This window comes from Papio anubis, chromosome 17 (assembly GCF_008728515.1).
Source record: "Papio anubis isolate 15944 chromosome 17, Panubis1.0, whole genome shotgun sequence".
Taxonomy (NCBI): domain Eukaryota; kingdom Metazoa; phylum Chordata; class Mammalia; order Primates; family Cercopithecidae; genus Papio; species Papio anubis.
Genome location: NC_044992.1, coordinates 74351775 through 74375586, shown reverse-complemented (window position 1 = coordinate 74375586; position 23812 = coordinate 74351775). Strand labels below are relative to the sequence as shown.

Below are 23812 nucleotides of genomic sequence, written 5' to 3'. Positions count from 1 at the left end.
ATAACTAAAAGTTCTATAACTGCAGCCGGGCGCGGTGGCTCATGCCTGTAATCCCAGCACTTTGGGAGGCCAAGGTGGGTGGATCACAAGGTCAGGAGTTCCAGAACAGCCTCGCCAACACAGTGAAAGCCCATCTCTACTAAAAACACAGAACAATCAGTCGGGGGTGGTGGTGTGCTCCTGTAATCCCAGCTACTCGGCAGGCAGAAGAACTGCTTGAACCCGAGAGGCAGAGGTTGCAGTGAGCCGAGATTGCACCACTGCACTCCAGCCTGGGCGACAGAGGAAGACTCTGTCTCAAGAAAAAAAAAAAAAAAAAAAAGGTTATATAACTGCTATTTTTAACAACAAATGGCAATTTATTCTAAATCTTTCCAGAATGCATAGAAATTTGTGTCACATTTACACGTGAACAAGAGGTTCATTTTTTATTTATTTATTTATTTATTTTTTTATTTTTTATTTTTTTGAGACGGAGTCTCGCTCTGTCGCCCAGGCTGGAGTGCAGTGGCCGGATCTCAGCTCACTGCAAGCTCCACCTCCCGGGTTCACGCCATTCTCCTGCCTCAGCCTCCCGAGTAGCTGGGACTACAGGCGCCCGCCACTTCGCCCGGCTAGAGGTTCATTTTTTAAAACCCATAAAGCCACGTGTTCTAGGGAAAAACACTGATCAAGAACTTCTGGTTTCCTTTCACATGTACCAGAAGAGGAACACGGGCTCACGTCTTTATTGTCTCTGGCTCCAGCCAACCATACTGAAAGGCCACGTTTTACACTGAATTCTTGAAATTTGCTATTTGTTTAAATTACTATATTTAAAGTATGGAACATTGATTAGCTTACGTCTTTACTGTCTCTGGCTCCAGCCAACCATACTGAAAGGAGCCCGCGTTTACACTGAATTCTTAGAGTGCTGGCTGACAGAATTACTATATTTAAAGAGTATGGAACGATTGATTAAGCTTACGTCTTCCGTCTTTGTGTCTCTGGCTCAATAGCATGCTAGAAGAGCCGTTTACACTGAATTCTTGAAATTTGCTATTTGTTTAAATTACTATATTTAAAGTATGGAACATTGATTAATGAGGAAAGAATGGAAGAAAGAGAAGAAACTTAAAATCATCTACCATCCTAACCAGGTCTAAGCCTCTAAGGTCACTGTTGTTCAGTCCGGCTCAACAGCTCCTCTAAGGCAGCCAGACCAGCTGACACAGGAGGGCACCAGGGCTCGGCTTCCTCTCCCGGCGGTGCTCAGCAGACCGGACCTGTAGACCACACACTCTGCGCCAGCCACACAGCCACACACTGCGGGCAGCTCACCTGAAGCAAGAGCGGTCCGGAGACCAGCTTCTGGGGAGCCACGTGGGCTTCCGCAGGCAAAGCTGGCTCGGGAGGAACGACCACAGCCTGGCCCACTTCCACGGAGCCGGCTCCTGCCATGAGAAGTCAGTGTCACGATAGCTGCTGCTGTGTGTGTGTTTTACCGAACCTCACAGAATGTCGTAGGACAAATACAGCAACGCCTGAAAAACGCTGCTTTTAACTAACCACAGACTCCCAAGCTAATTCAAGCAATCAACTAGATATGGACCTACAACAAGTTGAACACTGTCCTGATTTGGACACTTACTAAAACGGCTCTAATTTTCTCAATCTCAGAACAAAACTGGCTCATCGAGAAATACATACAAACAGGTTTAATGATGCTGGTTAAATAGAGATATAAAAGCTCCCTCCTAAACGACGGCTCCAACAGGGCACCCAACGTCCCGCGTGGGCCTCTCAGTTTCCCTTCGCAGGAACACCCTGATGACGTCACCACGTTCATCTCCTGTCCGGGAACCTAGAGACACCGCAAGGCCGCGAGACGGGCCGGCCTGTCTGCGCTGAAACGTGCCCCAGGTGTCCCTGCCCGTTTGCTTTCGCTGGAGAAGTTTATACGAAACTTCACTAGGATTTCCCAACACAGAGAAATGGTCTGTGTCAAACAGAAAGGGATTCTCTTTCCTGTCCCTGTCAAGGGGACGTGCACGCCTCGACCTGCCCCAAGCTCCAGGCACCTCATTTTCGGCAGGTACGGCAAAGTACAGACCTCACCCCAGCTCAAGTTTTCTTATTTATATAGTATTTTATAGCAATAAAAAGCCAAATACACCGTTTTTACCTTAAGTAACAATAATTCTGTCATTTGAAAGTCAAACATTTAAAACATATCAGACTAGTAATTTGTTAGCCATCCCTGTTTTTTGAACGCTGCAAATCATATCTTCCTTCACGTAAAACTGAGCCTGCCTAGGGCTGAATTCTCCTAACCCCGAAGAACCAAAGCTCACACTAATCCACACGGTGGTAAAACACGAGAAAGTTTTTACGTGCTTTCGAGTCACACCTGAGCTGACGTGGAGGCAGGCTTTGCCAGGTTTCACGGGGTTAGTTAGGACTCTGGTCGGTAACGGCCACTTAACTTTTCTTGAAAAACAAGAGTTGTCTTCCCCTGGAAGCTGTGCCACTGAGAAACACCAATGAGAACAAGACGTAGCTTTGAGCAATGCCTGCCATTTCCTGATTTTCCAGGACAATCCTGCCCCCGAGGAAGAGATCTCGGATCTGCAGGCCTCGGCGGATCCTCCCTGGGCCGCGCGGCTCAGCAGGTTTGCTGCAGGTGGAGGCCGAGAGTCAGAGGCTGCCCGCAGGCAGGGGAGGGCCCTGTGGCTGCCTGGGCGGAGCTGATGTCAACATGAGCTGCTTACAAAAGAGTTTCAGGTGAGGAAATCACTGGACGCACAATGGCAACAGCAGCGTAGGGCTCGGCTTTCTTTTCCTTCTTGCAAATGAGATTGTGATTACTGGTTAGGAGGGATTTTGTAGATAACACACAACCACTCTGTCCCACTTTAACTTCACACTGTCCCTGCCCCTGAATCACACTCAGCTGTTCAGGGAAATCCATTCGCTACTCCAACAATTATCCCACCTCTGAAGCTACCTGTGTGCAACACTAAGGAAATCAGGTTTTCAAAACCAACGCTACCTCCAAAATATGGGAAAAGTTACCTGAGAAGCCCCTTTTGATATTTATAAAACAGGGACGGTATACATCCACACCATGAGGTAGAAGAACAGTTCATCCAAGGTGTTTTTAGCAAAAAGCTAGGAAACAATTAGAAAAAGTGAGCGAGCCACCAAACCCCCGAACTGACTCTCAGAACAGCCAGGCACCCGAGGAGTGAGGAGCAGCTGCTGCCCCCATTTCCCTGCGGAAATTACACTCTGGTGCTCTGATCCCAAGCATGCACTGCCACAGGACCCACCGAAGAGCTGTGAAAGTTAGAGAAATCGCCGGGTGCGGTGGCTCAAGCCTGTAATCCCAGCACTTTGGGAGGCCGAGACGGGCGGATCACGAGGTCAGGAGATCGAGACCATCCTGGCGAACACGGTGAAACCCCGTCTCTACTAAAAAATACAAAAAACTAGCCGGGCGAGGTGGCGGGCGCCTGTGGTCCCAGCTACTCCGGAGGCTGAGGCAGGAGAATGGCGTAAACCCAGGAGGCGGAGCTTGCAGTGAGCTGAGATCTGGCCACTGCACTCCAGCCTGGGCGACAGAGCCAGACTCAGTCTCCAAAAAAAAAAAAAAAAAAGAAAGTTAGAGAAATCAAGATTGTATCACGTTCCCAAATGGACGGGCATAAAAGCTGGTAATTAAAATGTGGTCACTTATGACAAACCAAGGGAGGCAGATCTGGAAGGGCACACCCCAACCGATACCCGGGTGCACAGGGCTCCTGGGCAGGGAGGCTCACACCAGCAGCATCCCACACGCTCACCTGGCACAGCCTGACTCACAGCCTGCCCGGCCGGATGCCTGGAGCCTGCATGGGTCAGGGAGGGATGGGGCCCAGGTTCTCCAAGAACCTGTTGGACAAGCCTGACACCCAGGCCGGCGGGCACGGCTCCAAGGGCACCCTTGGGTCTGCGGCCGGGACGGCGCAGGTAAAGGGGCGAGAGGGGCACAATGCCAGCTCCAGGCTAAGGCGTCAGAAGCCTGTGAGCTGCGAGCCCTGAGGCCCCAGCAGCTGCTGGCTCGGTGTGCGCAGTGCGCACAAGGGAACCCGGGGGCCATGGTGGAGGCCCATCCAGGACGTCCAAAAACCAAAGCCCCACGAGATCAAAGCCAAGTGGGACCCAGGCCAACGCCACATGCCGGGGAGGACCTGCCTGTGTAGTCCAGGCTACTCCAGAAACTCACGTCCTTCTTCAAGCCTGCAGCCCACAGCGCGTCCTACAGTCCTTCAGGCCTAACCCAGAAACTCAGGAGTCCCAGGGCCCCCCTTTTGCACACCCCGCCCAATGTGCCCCAGACAGAAGTCACACTCACCCCGACCACACCTCCCACCGTGGGCCCCACACAGCCCTGGGGGCACCCCCACAGCACGATGGGGCGCTGGGCAGACCACGGCCATGCCAGTGCCGGTCCACACGCAGCAGCTGCTCCAGAAGAGGAGCCCCGGTCAGGACCTTCACGGGGCCTACAGGAGCCTGTGCAGGGGCGGCTCAAGGGGCTCCGAAGTGAGGAAGATGACCCTGGAGCAAGAGGGTCCCCTGTGGAAACTGTGCAAGAGAACAGGAACCCAGCCCGGAAGGTTCATGCCTGAGAGAGAGCGAACAGATCGCTGAGCGGCCCCAGCCTCCGCGAAGACCCCAGCCTCCGTGGAGACCCCAGCCTCCGTGAAGGTCCCAGCCTCCGTGGAGGTCCCAGCCTCCGCGGAGACCCCAGCCTCCGTGAAGGCCCTAGCCTCCGTGGAGGCCCCAGCCTCCGTGAAGGCCCCAGCCTCCGTGAAGGCCCCAGCCTCCGTGAAGGCCCCAGCCTCCGTGAATCAGGCCTAAGAATAAGCAAACAGATCGCCGAGCGGCCCCAGCCTCCGTGGAGACCCCAGCCTCCGTGGAGACCCCAGCCTCCGTGAATCAGGCCTAAAAATAAGCGAAGCAGGTCACCAAGCGGCGCCAACCTCCACAAAGCACAGGGCCCGCCTGCACCAGGACTACCGACCGGCTGGCCCCCAGCCTTCCACACCCACACCAAGGCCAGGCTCCACGCACGTCGGCAGGTTTTTACAGATACTTTACTCTGGAACGATGAGGTCTAACGTTGCCAAAGGCAGAAGTTATTAATCTGCCTGTCCAGGACCTTCAGTAAGAACTTTCTTGCTCATGACTTTTCTCTCCGGTCCCAGCTGAGCTGCCAACCCTGTCCAGTAGCGGGGACTTGACTTGTTCGGATGGTTCCGCCTGCAACTCTCCGAAGCCAGCACCTGATCTGGAGACTCTCATTACAGTCACCCTCCAGTGGGATCAGCTTTCCCCCAAAACAGAGAACCAATGAGTTATGGCTCACGTGCGGCCCCAGGCTCTGTGCCCACCTAGACGCCCTCCCAGGTGAGTGGGGGTTTTGCCTCACCCCCATCTCCTGTGCCAGCCCTCAGCCCTGGCCCTGCCCCTCCTGTGACACTGGACCAGAGAGTTCCTCCCAGGAGGAAGGGTAGGCCCAGGTTCCAGTGATGTTGACATTCTTAGACAAAATATGAGGCTGGAAAGGAAATCCGTGAGGATTTTCACTGTGAAATGGGAGCCACCATCTGAGGAACCAGATTCAGCCGCAAATGTCACCCATCTGAATCACGGGTCTTTCCAGGGCCTCACAGAAGGTGGTAAGGAGCTTCTCAGCCACGAGGCAGCGCCGAGCCCCAGGCCAGGGCCTGGGAGTTGCTGCCCAGACGGGCCTGGCTCAGAAGCTGTCTGCCACAGGTGCCGGACAAGTGTCTTCAGTGCTGTCCTGACTTCCTCAGTGAAACCAGAATGCGGTGGCACCTGCCCACCTCACAGGGCTGCTAAAGAAACTGAGTGAGTTATCAGTGTAAGGAAGTTTTCTCATTCTGTGACTACTCATATAAACAATAAGAGAAATTTTTTTGCTTTCACTGCCTAGTTGCAGGATCAACTTCCTAAAAGTGCAGGAGCAGGGCAAGGAAGTAACAGGAAGAGCCTTTCCTGAGGCTGATCACACTCAAGAGCTCCCGCACACAGACAGCAGGGGTGCAGGCTGGCACGGGCACGTGGCAGGGCCTCAGGAGCTCAGCAGGGGCCCAAAGCCGGGCCTCTCTGTCTTTCCATCTTCTCTGCTCCACTCTGCAAGGTACTGCTCCCTGAAGACCACCAGCAGCCAAGCCCCTGCCCAGCAGCGCCACCAGAGTGGCCACTGGGGACAGCAGCGGACAGCGGCCACACCTGCTCCCAGCCACCCCAGACCTCCCTGACCTCAGGTAAGCCACACTCTCCACAACACATTGGCCAGCACCAGCACCCTCCAGCCGCGCTGCTCTCCTCTGAAGAGCAGCAGGACAGGAGGGATGTGCATGTTCATAGCTGCCTCGGGAAACACAGGACCTCCTTGGATAGAAGGAGGACCCTCAGCCCCTCTCAGGCTGATGCAAGAATCTAGACTACGAGACGCCGGCCACGTGCTGCAGGCCCAGGAAAGTAACAGGGTTGAGCTCCCTCTCTGGCGCTCTGAGTATTTGGTAAGACAGAACAGCAGTGGGCAAAAACAAGAGACAGTGCCTGTCACCAAGACCCTTGGGAGCCCATGCCGGTGTGTGGCTCACGAACTGCTTGTCGGACAGAGCCAGTGGCACCTCCACCCGGGGGGGTTCACTGCGGGTGCTCACAGGGCGTGGGGAGCAGAGGGGACCCAGCACTTCAGCCTGAGCCTGCCACCAGGTGCATCTACCACCAGCGCCCCACCCGTCCAGACCAAAGGAGCAGCCCTTCCGGGTGGAAGCCGCGGGCGCTGCATCCCGTGACCCCCACAGGGGCCAGCCGGCTCCTGAGCAGCTTCAGCAGCTTCATTCTGAAGTCAGCTTCCCCAGTTCATTTCCTAGTGAAAGTTGTCGGGTGAAGCGCGGGTGTGAAACCTCGTGATGATTCAGCCGTGGGCTCACACGCCCATGATGCACAGTGACGCCGAGTCGCCTTCCTCGGTGTCCCGCCTCCAGCTCCTTCATGCACAACAAGAAAGGAAGCGCCTGCCTTCCTCAGCACAAAAGAACTCATTTCAGTCCAAAGGCAGGTACAAAACCAGTGTACGTGGCTGGATTGAATCCAATCATTTCCTACGCTGGGGGCACATCTGTTCTGCACGTTTCCTCAGCAAAAAATATCGGCTCCTGAAAGTTGCTGGCACCAGACACCACCACGGGGCTCAGCTGGGTGCGTGCACTGGACACCGAGGCAGGGCCCCGCCCGCCACAGGCCGCACAGCTTCTGAGGTTCTGGTGACCACATGAAACCTGCTGGCTTCAGTTCTTTCATCAGGAAGCCAGAGGGAAAAATGGCTTCCTCCCTCCCAGAGGTTCTGAAGTGTCCACTTACACCTCAGAGGAGCTGAAACCAGGCAAGCGAAGGCTGTTGCTACTGAATATTCTCTCAAGTGCTGGTCCACAAAAACACAAAATCCAGCTCCTCAACAAAAACAAACACCGTCTAAAGACTTCCATGTCCAACATGCCTGCCGTATTCCAGAGGAACTTGAAAGGAGACAGAGACAGGAATTCGCCTCTCGGTAAGACCCATGACTGCAGGGGGCGGCACAGGCGATTCCCGTGCCCCACTTGCTTCCCTCCATGCCACCCAGGGTGCCTCCACCTGCCCCCAAGAATCTGCTGCCTGCAGGGTGGCCAAGACCTCCAGAATGTTCCTCCCACACACTTCCACTCCACTTGCTCCTCCACAGAAAAGGAACTTGATCTCTGAGCAGTGGCTTTGTCACAGATCCTCTGGTCAAGGAATTTCACCTGTTCATGAGCATCTGCCGTGCACATCTCTCACGGGGAAGACGACACACGGTGCCATCAGGGCACATGGCACATCCGAGGCGCCTCGACGAATGGGCCTACCTAGAGATGGCAGTCACAAAGGGCTTCAGCTCCCGAGGCTCGTAGGCACGTGCGAAGGCCCAGCACACATAGCAGGCAGCGTCCCTGACGTTGGTGCCCACGCTGCAGGAGCCCCGCTTCTCGTCGTAAGTCAGCGCCTTCAGGATCACGGCGACAACTGGGCAAGGAAAAGAGAAAAGATGGTGAGGAGCAGACCACACGGGCAACGCGTGAGGCTTCAGAGAAGCAGGACTCAGGGCCGGAGCACAGCCATGGCGCCAGATGAGTGAGGCACACAAGCCACGTGGGGCCCACCCAGAGGCTTGGGGCTCCTGTGAGAGCCACGGCCTGGTCAGAAAACAGGCCTCCGAAAAAAAGACACATGCCCACCAACTCAGATCCAGGGAAAGGATTTTTTACAAGTGACGTGAAGAAGAAAAAGCTCCTTCAGAACAGCACACAATGCCACCCGGGGGTCTGCCGAGTCTGAGGAGACTCAAGGAAACGCGGCTCCCACCAGGCAGGGAGGGAGAGGAGCCGCTGGTTCAGGGGAGGGAGAGGAGTCGCTGGTTCAGGGGAGGGAGAGGTGCCACTGGTTTAGGGGAGGGAGAGGTGCAGATGTCATGCTGTCACGGTCACGCAAAGGCAGAGCGTCCCAGGGGATGCCTGGCTCTGCCCAGAGCAGGTCTGGGGGGAACCAGGATGAAAATGCAAAGCTGGCCGTGGTGCCTTCGGTGCTGACTTCAGGAACCATCCGTGCAGGGTTCCTATGCAAAACGGCTATGTAGGGAAATCCGAGGTAGGTGTGGATTATCCTTCCGGCTCCATTTAAAAGTGGGTTAGGCCGGGCACGGTGGCTCAAGCCTGTAATCCCAGCACTTTGGGAGGCCGAGACGGGTGGATCACGAGGTCAGGAGATCGAGACCATCCTGGCTAACACGGTGAAACCCCATCTCTACTAAAAAATACAAAAAACCAGCCGGGTGAGGTGGCGGGCGCCAGTAGTCCCAGCTACTCGGGAGGCTGAGGCAGGAGAATGGCGTGAACCCGGGAGGCGGAGCTTGCAGTGAGCTGAGATCCGGCCACTGCACTCCAGCCTGGGCGACAGAGCGAGACTCCGTCTCAAAAAAAAAAAAAAAAAAAAAAGACAGTGGGTTAATGAGTAATGTGATATCACACCCGTGTGTGATTTCATTTAGTTCTTATTTTTTTTGAGACAGGGTCTGGCTCTGTCTCCCAGGCTGGAGCACAGTGCTACAATCTTGGCTCACTGCAGCTTCCACCTCCCAGGCTCAAGCAATCCTCCCTCCTCAGCCTCCCGAGCAGCTGAGACTACAGGCATGCCACCATCACACTCAGCTACTTTTTAAATTTTGTGTAGAGATGGGATCTCGCCATGTTGCCCAGGCTACACATGATTTTTTACGTAGACACGAGAGGATTTTAGGACATGTGGTGTAAGTACATTGGGATGTTCCAAGGAGCTCAAGTTTTACTGTATTTGTTTGATTTATTAGGTTCATATATTTCAAGTGCTTTGGAATAAATACTTGAGATCAACTGCTGAACAAAGAAAACGGAACACAGCTATGAAGCCAGCGATGGAGACCCACAGAGCCAGGAGGAGCACCCAAGTCCCCAACCCAGCTCCGCCTCCCGGACAAGCACTCCTCCCCAGGACGCCCTCGTGCTGAAGCACCCACACACCCAGGGCCTCACTCAGGGCTCTGCACACAACCCCCTCCATGCACACGCTGTCTGTACACTTCACACCCACCAACCAAGTTCACTGACACCACACTGAGAAAAGGCACTCCAGGCATGGACACATGAGAGGCCGGTTATTTGCACATGCAGCTGTCATCGGATACATTATCTCCCAGAAGAATGCACCTAGAAATGATCTTAGGCAAAACACCATAAGCAACAACTGTAGGACTATGAATATTATATGCAAATTTTCCCTCTGACTTTTTGCAACTAAGGATCTTTATGGTCCATAAATAGCAATAAAAACGGATGTTTCTGCACAGTTTATTTTATATACATATGGTGATTACTTTTAATAAGATTATCACATTTATACACTTACTAAAACTACATAAAAATGAACTTTCTTCAAAACAGAAAGTTCAAAGATACCGCGGTATCAAGGATGTGAAATTCGCCAGAGTAAGCAGCTGGGGAAACTGCCTCCTCTCAGCCCAGCCACAACGCAGGGCACCGCACACAGAGGCCCAGGGGAGCGGCAGGACATTCCGGGGTCCCCGCCAGACACCAAGGTCTCCCCAGCCTACCTGGGGCCCAGCCCTCTCCCAGCCTCATTTCCTCAGGACACTCCACCTGGATGTGCTGTAGGCTTCTTCAAGCCCAGTGCCCAGAGCAGAGGCGTCCTCTGGTGTAGCGCCCATGCCCACGGCCAGCCCTCCCCTCGGGTGCAGCTCAGGGCTGGCTCCTCCTCACTCCTCCACATCCAGACGCAGCGCCATTCCCAGAGCCCACCCCAACTGCGGCAGTCATGCCTCCACAGGACCCAACAGCTCCCTCCCACCGTGGTCAGACTACCACCAGCTCTCACCCCAGGACCCCACAACTCACTCTGGAAGGCCCCGCGTGGCCACACAGAGCAGCTCCGTGTTCCCTCTCTCAGCCATGACTCCCTCCTGCAAAGCACCTCCTGGAGCCTTCTCCGCCTGGGGGCCCTGTGCTCTCCAAGGCCCTCCTCACACAGGGCAGAGCCGGCAGCACCGTCACCGGCAGGAGGCACTGAGAGTAACGGCCAGTGCGGCCATCAATCCGCAAACCAGAACCTGCTGGATGATTTGCAAGAGTCTCTCTCACTTCTTGTAAATGTCGAACGTTTTCCTTCTACAAAGTGAAAGAGTGAGGATTATGGAATGCGTGTGAGACGCGAAACCAAACAAGAGGGTGACTGTGCGGGAGAAAGCCACTGAATCTAACAAGCGGGTTCAAGCTGATTATCTCGATCTGAACTAAACCAAATCTGTAACACCCAAAAGGCCATCAGTTGTTTGCCCTGCAACGTCCACTCTGAGCCTTCTCTACGGCTCATGTTCACTTTCTGTGCTAACAGGGCAGCCTGTTCGTGACCAACACACATCAAAACTAATAGGCTGTGGCACCTCCAGGAGGAAAAGTGTGACACAAATGTGGCATCCCTGCCAGTCCAGGTCCCCAAGGGCAGCCACTGCAATGCCACTCCAGGCGGCCCCAGGCACAACCACCCAGCAACTCCACCGCCTTGGGCATCTGGGTGCAAACCGCTGAGTCCCAATTTATCCATCCACCGGACAGAACCGATTCCCAACAGACAACCACGAGTGGCAGTGGCCAGTGTGGACACTGGTCTCAGGCCCCCCCCATGCCCAACATGTGCACCTGGACACTGGTTGGCAGCCCTGTGAGAAGCCTCCAAGGGAGGACACAGACCCCCCCACCCCAGGCCACTGAGGCGCTGCGGGAGCTGATCCCGCCACACCCCCAGGACCTGACCTGGGTCGGGGAGCCCAGGTTTCTGTCCCCAAGTCCATGAGAGCTGGTTCTCTTCAGCACCAGTGTAGTCAGCTGCTGGGATGAATCAGCCACCCAGAGACAGCTGTGCAGACACAACGTCCACTAACAGGCATCTGGGCCAACACACACGCAGGCCTTCCTTCAGTCTGACCAGCACTTCCTGCTGGAAACTGATGGCGGAGGAGGTCTAGCCAGAGGCCGACCTGGCCGCTCCTCTATTTTGAGGAGAAGAGGCCGGTTCCTGAGAGGGCTGTGGGTGGCCACGCACACTGGGCCGCTCTCCCCGGCTGTGGACAGAGTCACAGAGGTGTGGGCTTCCCGCTGTCCTCCCTGTGCTCCCGCAGGGCTGAGTCCCAGCAGCAGGGAGCAAAGCCTACCCCCACCTCAGCTTCTGGGGCCTCTGCCCAAGTGGCAGTGCTGCTACAGGCGTCCAGAAGGGCCCAGCCGGCCTCCTTCCAGGCCAGGCCACAGCGCAAAGTCCTGGGGCCTTTCTCCTTGCCCTCCTGCCGCTCAGAAACCTCCAATCCTGTTCCATGACACCCGCAACAGACGTCAGGGCCCCACATGCCAGCACACGTGAAGCGGCAGCTGCCAAGGCCTGGCTGCTGGCGACATCCCAGGGAGCCCTAGAAGCTGAGGATGTTTCTCCTCGCAGGTCCCTGGAAAGGAATCTAATTTGCACAAAGTAAAACAGCTTGAGAGGGTGTGAGATGATCAGTTTCCTTAACAAGAACAGAAAAACCAAGCCACTTGGCTCTGAGGCATCCCAGGGCGGCAGGTGCTATATCCTGGGGGGAAAAATGGAGTGAGGCCTGCTTCTCCTGCTGAGGATAAAGAGGAAGCCTTGGGCTGCCAGCTCTGACATCTCGGGACCCGAACACAAGGGGCAGGCCAGCCTCGGTACCAGGCACCTGGGCGACCACAAAGCTGGGGGAGGGGCATGTGGAACAGAAACTCCTTTGCCATAAACTTTTATATAAAGTCATTATCAGAAAAAAATTTCAAAAACAACTCTTTCCAGATTCAACAGGTTTAAAATAAGGAAACTATCCAATAGCTCTGAACAAAAACCTTTCTCATGGTTCCAATTACACACAGCAAATGCATGTCGAGTATAGAACATACCCCAGGAGGCTTCCTTTTGGCAACCCAAGCCCAGCCATGTAATTTAAAAACCCTTCTCTCTAGACAGCTTGTCATTTGTTGAACACCAATCGCCTCAGGAAAAAGCAGCCTCCAGGTGACAGAAACAACTTAACCCTCGGAGCACCACAGCCCCCTGCAGTATGCGACCCCAAGGGGCAGAAGGGATCCAGGCATTCTCTGCAAAGGCAGAAATAATCCCTCTACAAAAAATCGTCATATAGTTACACCTTCTGATAACTAATGAGGTTTTACTAATTTTAAAAACAGACATCACTTCTAGGCATAAACTGCATCGTGCTGGACTCCTGCAGACACAGCTGGTGCAGACTGTATCGCCCCGTCAGGCCTTCCCATTTCGGCACTGGCCGGTGAGGGCTGGGCACAGTGCAGCGAGTACCCCCACGGCACAGACAGCCCGCCACATCCTCCGCGAGGAAGGCGTGGGACCGTGGGCACCTCCCGTGTAGCCCAGAGTGGGTGGCTGTGGGCAGGGGGTGTCTCCCTGACTGCTCGGGCCCCTCCAGAGCACTGAGCCACCCTCCCACAATGGGGCTGATGTGGAGGGAGCCTCGACCTGGGTGCAGAGCCCGAGCGCAGGAAACGCAGCTCCCAAGAGCCCTGCAGACCTTCCCTTCAGCACCAGCACACACAGCCATGGCTCCTGTCCCAAAAATGCAGTTCAACTTGCTCAGAAAAAAAAAAATGCCAGGGCTGAATTTGCTAGGGGGCAAGAGGCAGTGATGGACAGAACACCTGGTTCCACTGACATCTGGGTTTCCAGTTCCCACAGGACGTGCTAGAGAAGCCATCCCGAGGCCCTCAGCTGCCTGCAGGGAGCAGCCTCACGTCTGCCACGCTGCACAGCACAGACTTGGTGCTTGGCCTGCCCCTGGGGCACAAGGAGCCCCACCCACCAACAGGAGCAGAACCCCGCTGTCCCCACGATGCCCAGGGGAGGGATGCTCCCAGCATCTTCCTGTGCTGCTGGGGCTGAGTACCCAGATATGTATCACCTGCCCTGCTCTCCCCCACTGCCCCAAGCACACCCCCCAGCCTCGGTGGATCACGCACCAAAAGCCCCAAGCCCACTCTTTCCACAGGAAAGTCACCCAGCCACGCTGGCCCAGCAGCTCTCCCACCTGTGCCTGTGAACTGAGACCCCACCTGCCACCACCCACTGTGCAGGGTCTAAGAGTCAAGGACCCTCTGTCAAGGTGCTGGGGACAGTCATGAGTCCCCACCACACGGAGGCACGCAGTCCAGGCCAGGTGTATGACACACCCTAGCCAACACGAAGACACAGAGCCCGGGTCACCCAACTGTCACCAAGCTCAGAGTCTTACAGTTGTTAAAATAAGAGCACAGAACGTCTCTGCTGTGAAAGGCCACGTCCGGGAGAGCAGAGAGTCGGCACTCGATCTGTCTGGGAGGCGGCGACGAGGAAGCCCCACAGGCTGGGCACCCACAGGTCACAAAGCAGCTTTCTGTTCTCTGCACTACATTTGTTTCTTCATGAAATTAGAAAGTTAGATGCTTCAAAGAGCCCTGGAAGCACAAGTGAAGCTGGTAAATCACACGAGAGATGACACCTCTCTCTAAGGAAGTCCCAGGCCACAACACAGACGGCAGCCACGCCACAAACCTCCTGGGGAGCGTCAATGGCGGGCAGCTCCCTTCACTGGGAAGAGGGCTCCTAAGAACACTGGTTAAGAACTTCCAGCACCAAAACTGTAAATGCTGCACCCAGTGAAGATGCTTTTGCGTTTAATCCTGAGGGTGTTAACTCACTCAGCCGCCACCTCGGACCGCCACTGTGAGGCGTGTGAAAGGCTCGAGAAGCACAACTCCATAAAAGCCTCCGCGTGAAAACCAGACAGGACTGAACTGGGCCCCTGCTGCCCTCTCTGCCCCCTTCACCCACCTCTGCTATCAGGCAGCACCTCCTACTCCTCTCCAGGTTCCTCACCAATCCTGCTCTCCCAACAGGATCTGAGGCTGCATCAGGAGCCAAGTGCTGCTTCCCAAGGAGGCTCACAGTCTGAGCCCAGGGAAGGCACCCAGTCCCTCCAGGGGTCAATGCTGGGCTCAGGGGCGCTGATGAGCAGACTTTTGGGAGGGCACTGGGTACAAAGACTGCGTCCCGAGCACTGCCCCCCAACCAGCACCCTCCCTGCTCACACGGGACCACACTGCCTGGAACTCCACTAGCTCGCTACTCGTACACAGTCGGCGCAACCTTATCGTGAGTGCTTCTCTCCCGGTCTTTCTCCAAGAACACAGATCACTTGCAATTTTTAAGAACTGCTTAAGCCGTCGCTATCGGAGAGCTTTCCCTAGGACCTGGCTGGAGCACGGTCACCCTCATCACTGACGGGTCCTGTAGAGACACCGCTTGGCCTCCATGCTGTGCCCAGGGCTGTGAGGCCACAGCACCTCCAGGTTCCAGGCACACAGCACAGTCCAAAGCCCTGGGGGCATCTGCCACCCAGCTGCAGCCAATGTGGTGAAGCAGTGGTCTGAGGACAAAGCCTGGACAGATGCAGGCACCACGAGGAGGGCGGGGCCAGCACACCGAGGTCTGGTTCCCACAGCGTGCTTGGTCCCTGGGCTACTGGAAAGCAACACAAAGAAATTACGATCCAATCCTCGTATCTTCACTTTTTTAAGCCTCCCAAGAGAGAGGTCAAGAGGTCAACACAAAAGGTGGTCGGCTCCATTGCCCCCAGCAACCCTCTCCCCAGCCACTCCGCAAGAACAAGGAGAACAAGGAGGGGCAGCGTCACCAGATACCCCCACTCAGAGCTCACACTGACAAAGTCACACCCGCACGCCGGCAACCACCTCGGGCGCACGAGAGGACAGACACCCGGCCCCGCTTGACCGAAGGAGGCCCCCGGCCTGGGGTGGCCACCTGGACATCCGTAACCCCACAGGTGACTGATTTCTGCCACAGCGGAGCCGGGGCTGGCCACACAGGTGCGCGGGCAGAGAGGCCAACTCACTGTAGAAAACAGCTCCTAAGCTAACAAGACATGGTGGAGCCACTCTCCTGCGCTCAAAATACATCATTTGCTTAGAAATCACCCTCAAATCGAAAAATAAACCACCCATTTACTAAATTTTTAATTTACTAAATTTTTAATTTTTTCAATACAGACGCTAAGAACCCACACTTTGAAACATTTTTCTCTAAGACTGAGAGATTATACTTGTTATAAATCTCCTGTTAGGCCTCATCACACGTTACTCACCCAAACTGCAAGGAGGAAGGAACCCAAGGCCATGCTCCCACCTCCCCATCTAGTGCTGTCCGGGCCAAAGACCCCCAGGCTGGTCTCTGGGTGAAGGCTCCTCTGCTGAGTGGCTGCCTGGCCCAGCTCTGGCTCCTCTGCTGAGTGGCTGCCTGGCCCAGCTCTATTCACAGAGGCTCAGGCTCTCCAGGCAGACATTATGCAAACCCTTCTGCCTAAAAATCTGACAAATATAAAATGATGGAAATAAATATAAACTCACACCACAATAAAAGACCTTCAGGTTTTTAAAAGTATTGTCTACCTCTTAACAATTTTAAACATTCTCTATGAAAGTACCTTACTTTCTAAAATGAGCTGTAATACTAACAGAACATTTACTTGAAAACTCCCTATTAAAATTCCTGTACTTTAGCCATCCTATGCCCACTGACTCACTCCCCAGAAGAGAGATGTAAAAAGCCCAGTGTGTGCCACGGCCGCACCAGCACAACTTGGTGAGGTGCAAAGACTCCCACATCTTTAGAGGAAAACCTTGTCAAAATAAATCCGTGAGTTCATCGAGTTGCAGTTCCAATGGGCAGGGCTGACAGCCACAATCACGGCCCTCCCTGGACACTTGGCCAGTGCACGGCCACACCAGGGCTGGGCTCAGGTCTCTGGACACACGGCCAGTGCACGGCAACACCAGGGCTGGGCTCAGGTCTCTTGACAGATCTGGATCTGAGTTTAAGGGATGACTATCGATATAAACAAACACTGATTTTATGCCCACACAGCTTTATTTCTCCATCCACTGATCCATCCCCCAAGAAAGAAAAGCATCACGTGAACAGCCAACACCAGCAGCCGACGTGAACCAGCAGCTGCCGTGAGGTGGAATTCAGGGCTCACCGGGCTCACAGCCCAGACTCGCGGGGACCTGCAGCATGAATGTGTGCCCCCAGCCGGCTGCACATCCCAAGCCCAACGCTGGCAGGAGTGGGTGGGTCCCTGACCACCAGGGCCTGCCCTACGCACGGCCTCTGGGGCTGCCGCTGGCGCAAGGCTGTGCATCCTGTGCAGCTGACCCCCCCGCCAGCAGCAGGCAGTAACAGGCACCACCCCCACCCTGCAGCACCTGGGACAAAGCTGCCAATGCCCACACTCTTCTTGTGATGGGCCACGGCTATATTAAAATTAAACACAAGCGACAGCTCCTGAAGAGCTCCTCCCCTGAGTCCCCAGGGGGGCCGGGTGCAGTGGCCGTGTCCCAGTGCTGCCCTCCAGAGCATCCAACAAGGGCCTCCTGGCCTCCCCCAGGGGTGGAGCAGAGACCCTCTGCTTGGACAAAGGGACGTGCTTCTCACACAGCCCGGACACGGGCGAACAGACAGGGCAAGGGCGCTGGGGTGGAACCGAACCCCGTCCAGGGAGACCCACAGTGCCTGCAAGCACAGCACACAAGGACGACCACAGATGGCAAAAGACGCCAGCGCTCTCTCCATTATCCAACAAAGCCAGTGGCGTCTGCCGGCTCCGCGCCGTCACAGTGGGCACCGCATTCCAGTGTGGCCAGCCCTGCTCAGGTTCCTGCTCTAAGTTAGAACCATTTCTGTTCAAGCAATCCCAAGTAATGGCTGTTTGCAAATTAAACAGCCTCAGGATCTCCTGAGCCACTGTCACTGGTTCATGAAACCCACTGTGGTTCCTTCCACCTGTGTCTGTCCCCCTTGCTGTCCCCTCACTGCCACCCGAGCAGCCACCACAGGGAGAAGAGCCAGTCAGTTCCTGCCCCTCCACCACTGCGAAAGGCCACCAGAGGGGAGGGGACGCTCAGCGCAGCGTGACCGCCATGCGGGGGGCGGGGGCCCTCCCTGAAGCCAGGGCGCTCCTGCCCGCTCTGCTCAACATCGGGCGCGGGCACTCAGAACGCCCACAGCTAATGACAGAGTGGCTCAAGCACAACAACTTGAAAGAAGCAAAAACAGGCGTTCGGGAGAATTAAAGGCTCAACCAGGAAGTCAGGGACCAGTTCTGCCATGAGTCACTGCCTGGGACTCCCAGCCCCCACACTCAGACCGCCACTGGCCCCAAGATGGTGTCCCTGGCACGGGCCCTTCAGAAGCAGCAGGGCCCAGAGGACCGCAGTGCTGGAGCTGACACCCAAGGACACGTGAAGTCCAAGAGCAAGACCCCGAGGCCCAGGGTCAGACGGCTGGGGAGGCCAAAGGCCACGTCACCAGTGCACAGTGACTGACAAGCCTGCTGCCCGTCTCCAACCCAGTTACCTCAAGGGTTTCCTTCTGTTCCCAACTCACCGCCCACTGATGAATCTTTCTGGGTCACTGCCATGACCAGGCAGGACAGGTGGCTCTGAAGACACTTTATTCAGGTGAGTCTGGGCAGCAGCCCCCGCTATGGACTGGAATCTTTCCACAGCCACACTCCCGGCGGGCAGGCCCTGGCCTCCAGCCTCTGCTGGTCCTCAGGAGCCTGTCCACAATTCTGACTCCAACCTCCACTCTTTGTCCTCACTACAGGGCACACTTGGAGTCTACACTGCTGGAAACCACAGAGGAACTTCCGTAGCCCTGAAGTCATAGCCGGCGTGTCTGCTCACCCAACAGGACACGCGCGACCCACGAGACCCACTCTCCTGAAAGCCAGTGTGTCCGTGTAGGGAGGACTCAGAACCAGCAGGCTCCTCATGGCCTCTTGGGGTCCTGAGCAACGACAGTGAGGGTGGGACTCGGGGTTGCCACACAGCCTGGCCCCAGCCTTGCCACCCAAGACCCCCGGCCCCACAGAGACACTGAGAGCCACACTCATACCCACTGCAGGAAGCACCACCTGACAGCAATTCTCTCATCAAGACAAAGTCCCAACAAGTCCACATGGGGCAGCCCCAGGCAGCCACCCACGAGCCGCACCCTCCTTGCCACCAAGCGGGGATCCTAAGACAGCCAAGGCCGGGCTGAGCGGGGCCCATTCACACCAACAGGCCCTTCACACAGTCGATTTTCCACCCACAGGAGGGTCAGAAACTGTGAAGATGAGTACAAGGACAACACGGTAACCTCACCTCAGGCACATTCAAAAGCAACCCTAAAAAGTGTCCTGTCTGTGAGGCACACCCAGCGAACCAGGCAGTCCTCACAGCACTGTCATCACCAGAAGCCCGAGCGAGCTACTTTCACAAGCAAAACCTGAATTTCAAGTCAACTGGGATTCTCCAGCCGTAGTACCTGTATAACTCCCCAGCCAGACTGGCCAACCTGCATTTTATTTTAAATGCCGAATGGGCCTGGAGCTAGCAAAAACACGGAAGACAACAAACTTAGGAAGGTGTGAAAATAAGTTTAGTAGGTAAAGGGTTTTTTCCAGGCAGAAAGATGTTCATTAAAAGATTCATGAAGAGGTTGCTTTCCGCACATAGTGCATAACCAAACATAACTAGATCACTTCATGTTCCTATGTCACAGCTTAGCTTTGACCCAAAACCATGAATTTCAACTTTTAAAAACAACAAAAGCTGGCTGGGCACAATGGCTCATGCCTGTAATCCCAGCCCTTGGGAGGCTGAGGCGGGAGGATCACTTGAGCACAGGAGTTCGAAACCAGCCTGGACAACATAGGGAGATTCCATCTCTACAAAAACATACAAAAGTTAGCCAGGTATGGTGGTGTGCACCTGTAGCCCCAGCTACTTGGGAGGCTGAGGTAGGAGGATCGCTTGAGCCTGGGAAGTCAAGGCTGCTGTGAGCTGGGATCAAACCACTGTACTCCTGGCTGAGTGACACAGCAAGACCCTGTTTCAAAAAAAACTAAAACAAATTAAAATAACAAAGGTAAAACCATGAGGCGCAAGCAGCAAGGCTGCACCATCCACATGGCTGCTGTGGACGTGTCAGGTAACAACACCTGACAAGCAGCAAGGCTGCACCATCCACATGGCTGCTGATAAGCTTCACACTTTCCTTTCATTCGACAATAAATTATTCCACACAGAATCTCAACTCCAATTTAAAAGTTTCCAATTTTTAAAGCAAAAAAATTAAAATACTTTTTAGACACCCATATATGTGTATGTGTGTATGTACACATCATACACACCCCAAAACCACACACATAGAGAAAAGAACTAAAAAGAGAGAATTAAAACAATGGTGAAATGTTTAAACATGACACAATACAAAGATATTATCAAAAGAAAGAAAAGACAACCAACAGAATGGGAGAAAATATTTGCAAATGATAAATCTGATAAGAGTTTAACATCCAGAAGATACAAACAGCTTTTACAACTCAACAACAAAAGGACAAACATTCCAATTTGAAAATGGTCAAAGAACTTGACTAGACATTTATCCAAAGAAATACACAAACAGCCAAGGCGCACAAGAAAAGATGCTCAATGTCATTCGTCACCAAGAAAAGTTCAAATTAAAACCACAAGATACCCCCTCACACCTACGAGGATGACTATAATTTTTTGAAAAAGAACAACACAGATGTTGGTGAGGACACGGAGAAACCAGAAACTGTGTGCCTTGCTGGTGGGGACACAGAGCAGCACAGCATGTGTGGAAACAGCTTGGGGACGCCTCAGTAAGCACACCGAGGGTCCGCACGCAGTACAGAAATCCCACCCAGTGAGTACACCGAGGGTCCGCACGCAGTACAGCAATCCCACTCAGTGAGCACATCGAGGGTCTGCACGCGCTCCAGCAATCCCACCCAGTGAGCACACCGAGGGTCCGCACGCGCTCCAGCAACCCCACCCAGTGAGCACACCGAGGGTCCGCACGCGCTCCAGCAATCCCACCCAGTGAGCACACCGAGGGTCCGCACGCGCTCCAGCAGTCCCACCCAGTGAGCACACCGAGGGTCCGCACGCGCTCCAGCAGTCCCACCCAGTGAGCACACCGAGGGTCCGCACGCGCTCCAGCAGTCCACCCAGTGAGCACACGAGGGTCCATGCAGCTCGGCGATCCCACCCGAGTGGCACACACGGGGTCCGCCTCCAGCAGTCCCACCCAGTGAGCACGCAGGGGTCCGCCTTGGCAGTCCCACAGTGAGCACACGAGGAGTCCGCCGCAGCTCCAGCAGTCCCACCCTGGATGCACACCCAAAAGAGGGGAAGACAGGGATCCAAACAGACACTTGTACGCAAACGTTCACAGAAGCATTATTCACAAGAGCCAAAAGGTGGGAAAACCTAAGTGTCCATCAACTGACAGAGAAACAAAAAGGGGTCTAGCCATACAAAGCAATATTATTCAGCCATAAAAACAAATGAAGGCCTGACACATGCTACAATACAGATGAACCAGGCACAAAGGGTCACACACTGCAGATTCCATGTGTACGAAATTCTCAGAATAAGCAAACGTAGAGGCAGAAAACAGTCTGGCAGGTGCCAGGGGTTGGGAAAACAGTCATGTGTCATGACTGTGAATGGACACCAGCATATTTTTTTGGTGATAAAAATGTCTCAAAAGTAGACAGAAATAGTAGCTGTGCAACACTGTGAATGTACTAAATGCTCTGAATTATTCACTTTAAAGTTAATGGTTTTTTTTTTTTTTTTTTTTGAGACAGAGTCTCGCTCTGTCGCCCAGGCTGGAGTGCAGTGGCGCGATCTCAGCTCACTGCAAGCTCCGCCTCCCGGGTTTACGCCATTCTCCTGCCTCAGCCTCCCGAGTAGCTGGGACTACAGGCGCCCGCCACCTCGCCCGGCTAGTTTTTTGTATTTTTTTTAGTAGAGACGGGGTTTCACCGTGTTAGCCAGGATGGTCTCGATCTCCTGACCTCGTGATCCACCCGTCTCGGCCTCCCAAAGTGCTGGGATTACAGGCTTGAGCCACCGCGCCCGGCCTAATGGTTATTTTTATGTTATGTGAAATTTTACCTCAAAACACACATACACACAGAAAGAGAGAAATGGTTTCTTAAGAGCAAACACCTGGCCAGTCACAGTGGCTCACACCTGTAATCCCAGCCCTTTGGGAGGCCGAGGTGAGTGGATCACGTGAGCATGGGAGTTCGTGACCAGCCTGGGCAACACAGTGAGATTCCAACTCTTCAAAAAATAAAAAAAATTAGCTGGGTGTGGTCGCACACACCCATAGTGCCACAGTGACTTGGGAGGCTGAGGTGGAAGGGATCGCTTTAGTCCAGGAGGCCAAGACTGCAGTGAGCCGTGACTACACCACTGCACCCACTCCAGCCTGAGCAACCGAGTGACTCTGGCTCTAAAAAAATTTTTTACAAAAGCAAACACCTTTCCCTGCCCCTCCTGAAAATTCAGTCCTGAAGCATCAGGTGGCACCACATAGGGTTGCACGTCCCGGAAGGGATGGTGGGGGCCAAAGTGGCCCACACAGGACGAAGAGGGGTCTGTGAGGCTGAGAGCAGGGTGAGGGGGCAGCTGGCAGGGGAAGAGAGGCCACGGGGCACAGGGCCACGGGGAGGAGGGCCACACGGAGGAAGGCCACTGGGAGGAAGGCCACGGGCAGATGCGACGCCCCAATGCTTGTGTTCCCCCAAATTCCTGCTGAAATCCTCACTCCCAAGGGCACGGTGTTAGGAGGTGTGGCCTTTCATAGGTGGTGAGTCACAAGGACAGAGCTTCGTGAAAGTGATTAGGAGCCTTACACTGAGCTTTGCTTGCCTTGCGATTGGTGCTGTTAAGTGGCCTGGGTCCACTGCGATGCTGACAGATCCACTCTTTCAATACATGATGGAAACTTCACCTGTAGCTTTGTGCAGTGTTTTTCTGGTCATCATTTCAGCACAGAACGTCAACCGTTCCTCCTGTTTCTGAGGTCATATCTGGCACCCACTCCAGCACCGTGCTCTTACACTGCTGCCCAGTTCCCTCCAGCAGCCTGGCTCTCTGTGCGATGTGTGAACATGAATGCTTGCTCCTTTTCTGACCACCGTTACCCACACAAGTAATCTGCAGGCCTTTCTGACATTGTCAACAGTATCTGGACACCACAGAGCAGGGGACACACACACATAAGCAGAGCGCACAGGTCTCGCCCGTGTGGAGCCTCGTAAGGAGCCCGCAGTGCCTGCGTCCGGCCAGCACCCCCGCCATTTTATCGCCCTTTGTGGACGTGCTTGCATGAGGGAACACGGTCTTACGTGGAAAGGATTTCTCCAAGCTGAAGGGGGCTGGAAGGATCTTTACCCCCGGGTGCTGAATCAACTGTGCGTTGTTTACCTGTGTTTTGACTGCAACCCATCACCCACAGAGTGTCAAGTCAGCATGCAAAAAGTTATGAGTTTTGGATTTTCGGATTCAGGGTGCTCAACCTGTAATGCCTAATATTCAGCAAGAAGAACTAAAAACTCAACGATGTCAAGTATGTCAGGTGGAAAGCGATCAAGGTCAGGGTAGGCTGTGTGTGATTTGGAGGAGAGGCTAAGAAGCTAGCTGTTGGCTTTTAACATTCATGGTACAAGCTGAAGACGACCACTGAAGAAAACACAAGGAACGGAATATACGATTTTTCCAAACCAACAAGGAAGAAGATGTGGAATGGGACCAGGTTGGGGGACACAATAGAAACCACAATTTTTAAAAACAAAAGAAAAATCTGAAAAAGCAATTCAAATAGTAAGACAAAGACATCCAAACATGTCAGTAAAGCAAATGAACTAAACTCACCAGCTTAAAATCAAAGGGTAGATTTTTAATCAACATATACCTAAAATGTAAGGATATAAAAAGATTAAAAGACAGAAAAGAATATACTGAGAAAACACTAACCAAAAGAAAGCTGGGGCCAGTAACAGTGGCTCATTCCTGTGATCACAATACTTTGGGAGGCCAAGATGAGAAGATCATTTGAGGCCAGGAGTTCAAGACCAGCCTGGGCTAGATAGTGAGACCCTGTCTCTACAAAAAAATCGAAAAAATCAGCTGGGTGTGGTGGCAAACCCCTGAGACTCACCTACTTG

The 23812-nt window shown here is 54.1% G+C and overlaps 1 protein-coding gene across 2 annotated transcripts in view; it reads right to left on the bottom strand.

Annotated features, from left to right (window-relative positions):
• TBCD (tubulin folding cofactor D) overlaps positions 1-23812 on the bottom strand; it is a 180656-nt gene that overhangs the window by 64317 nt on the left and 92527 nt on the right. For both annotated transcript variants that reach the window (XM_017950116.3, XM_017950114.2), the window contains one exon: positions 7950-8106. In XM_017950116.3, the coding sequence (XP_017805605.1) occupies positions 7950-8106 (157 nt within the window). The remainder of the gene's footprint in view (positions 1-7949; positions 8107-23812) is intronic.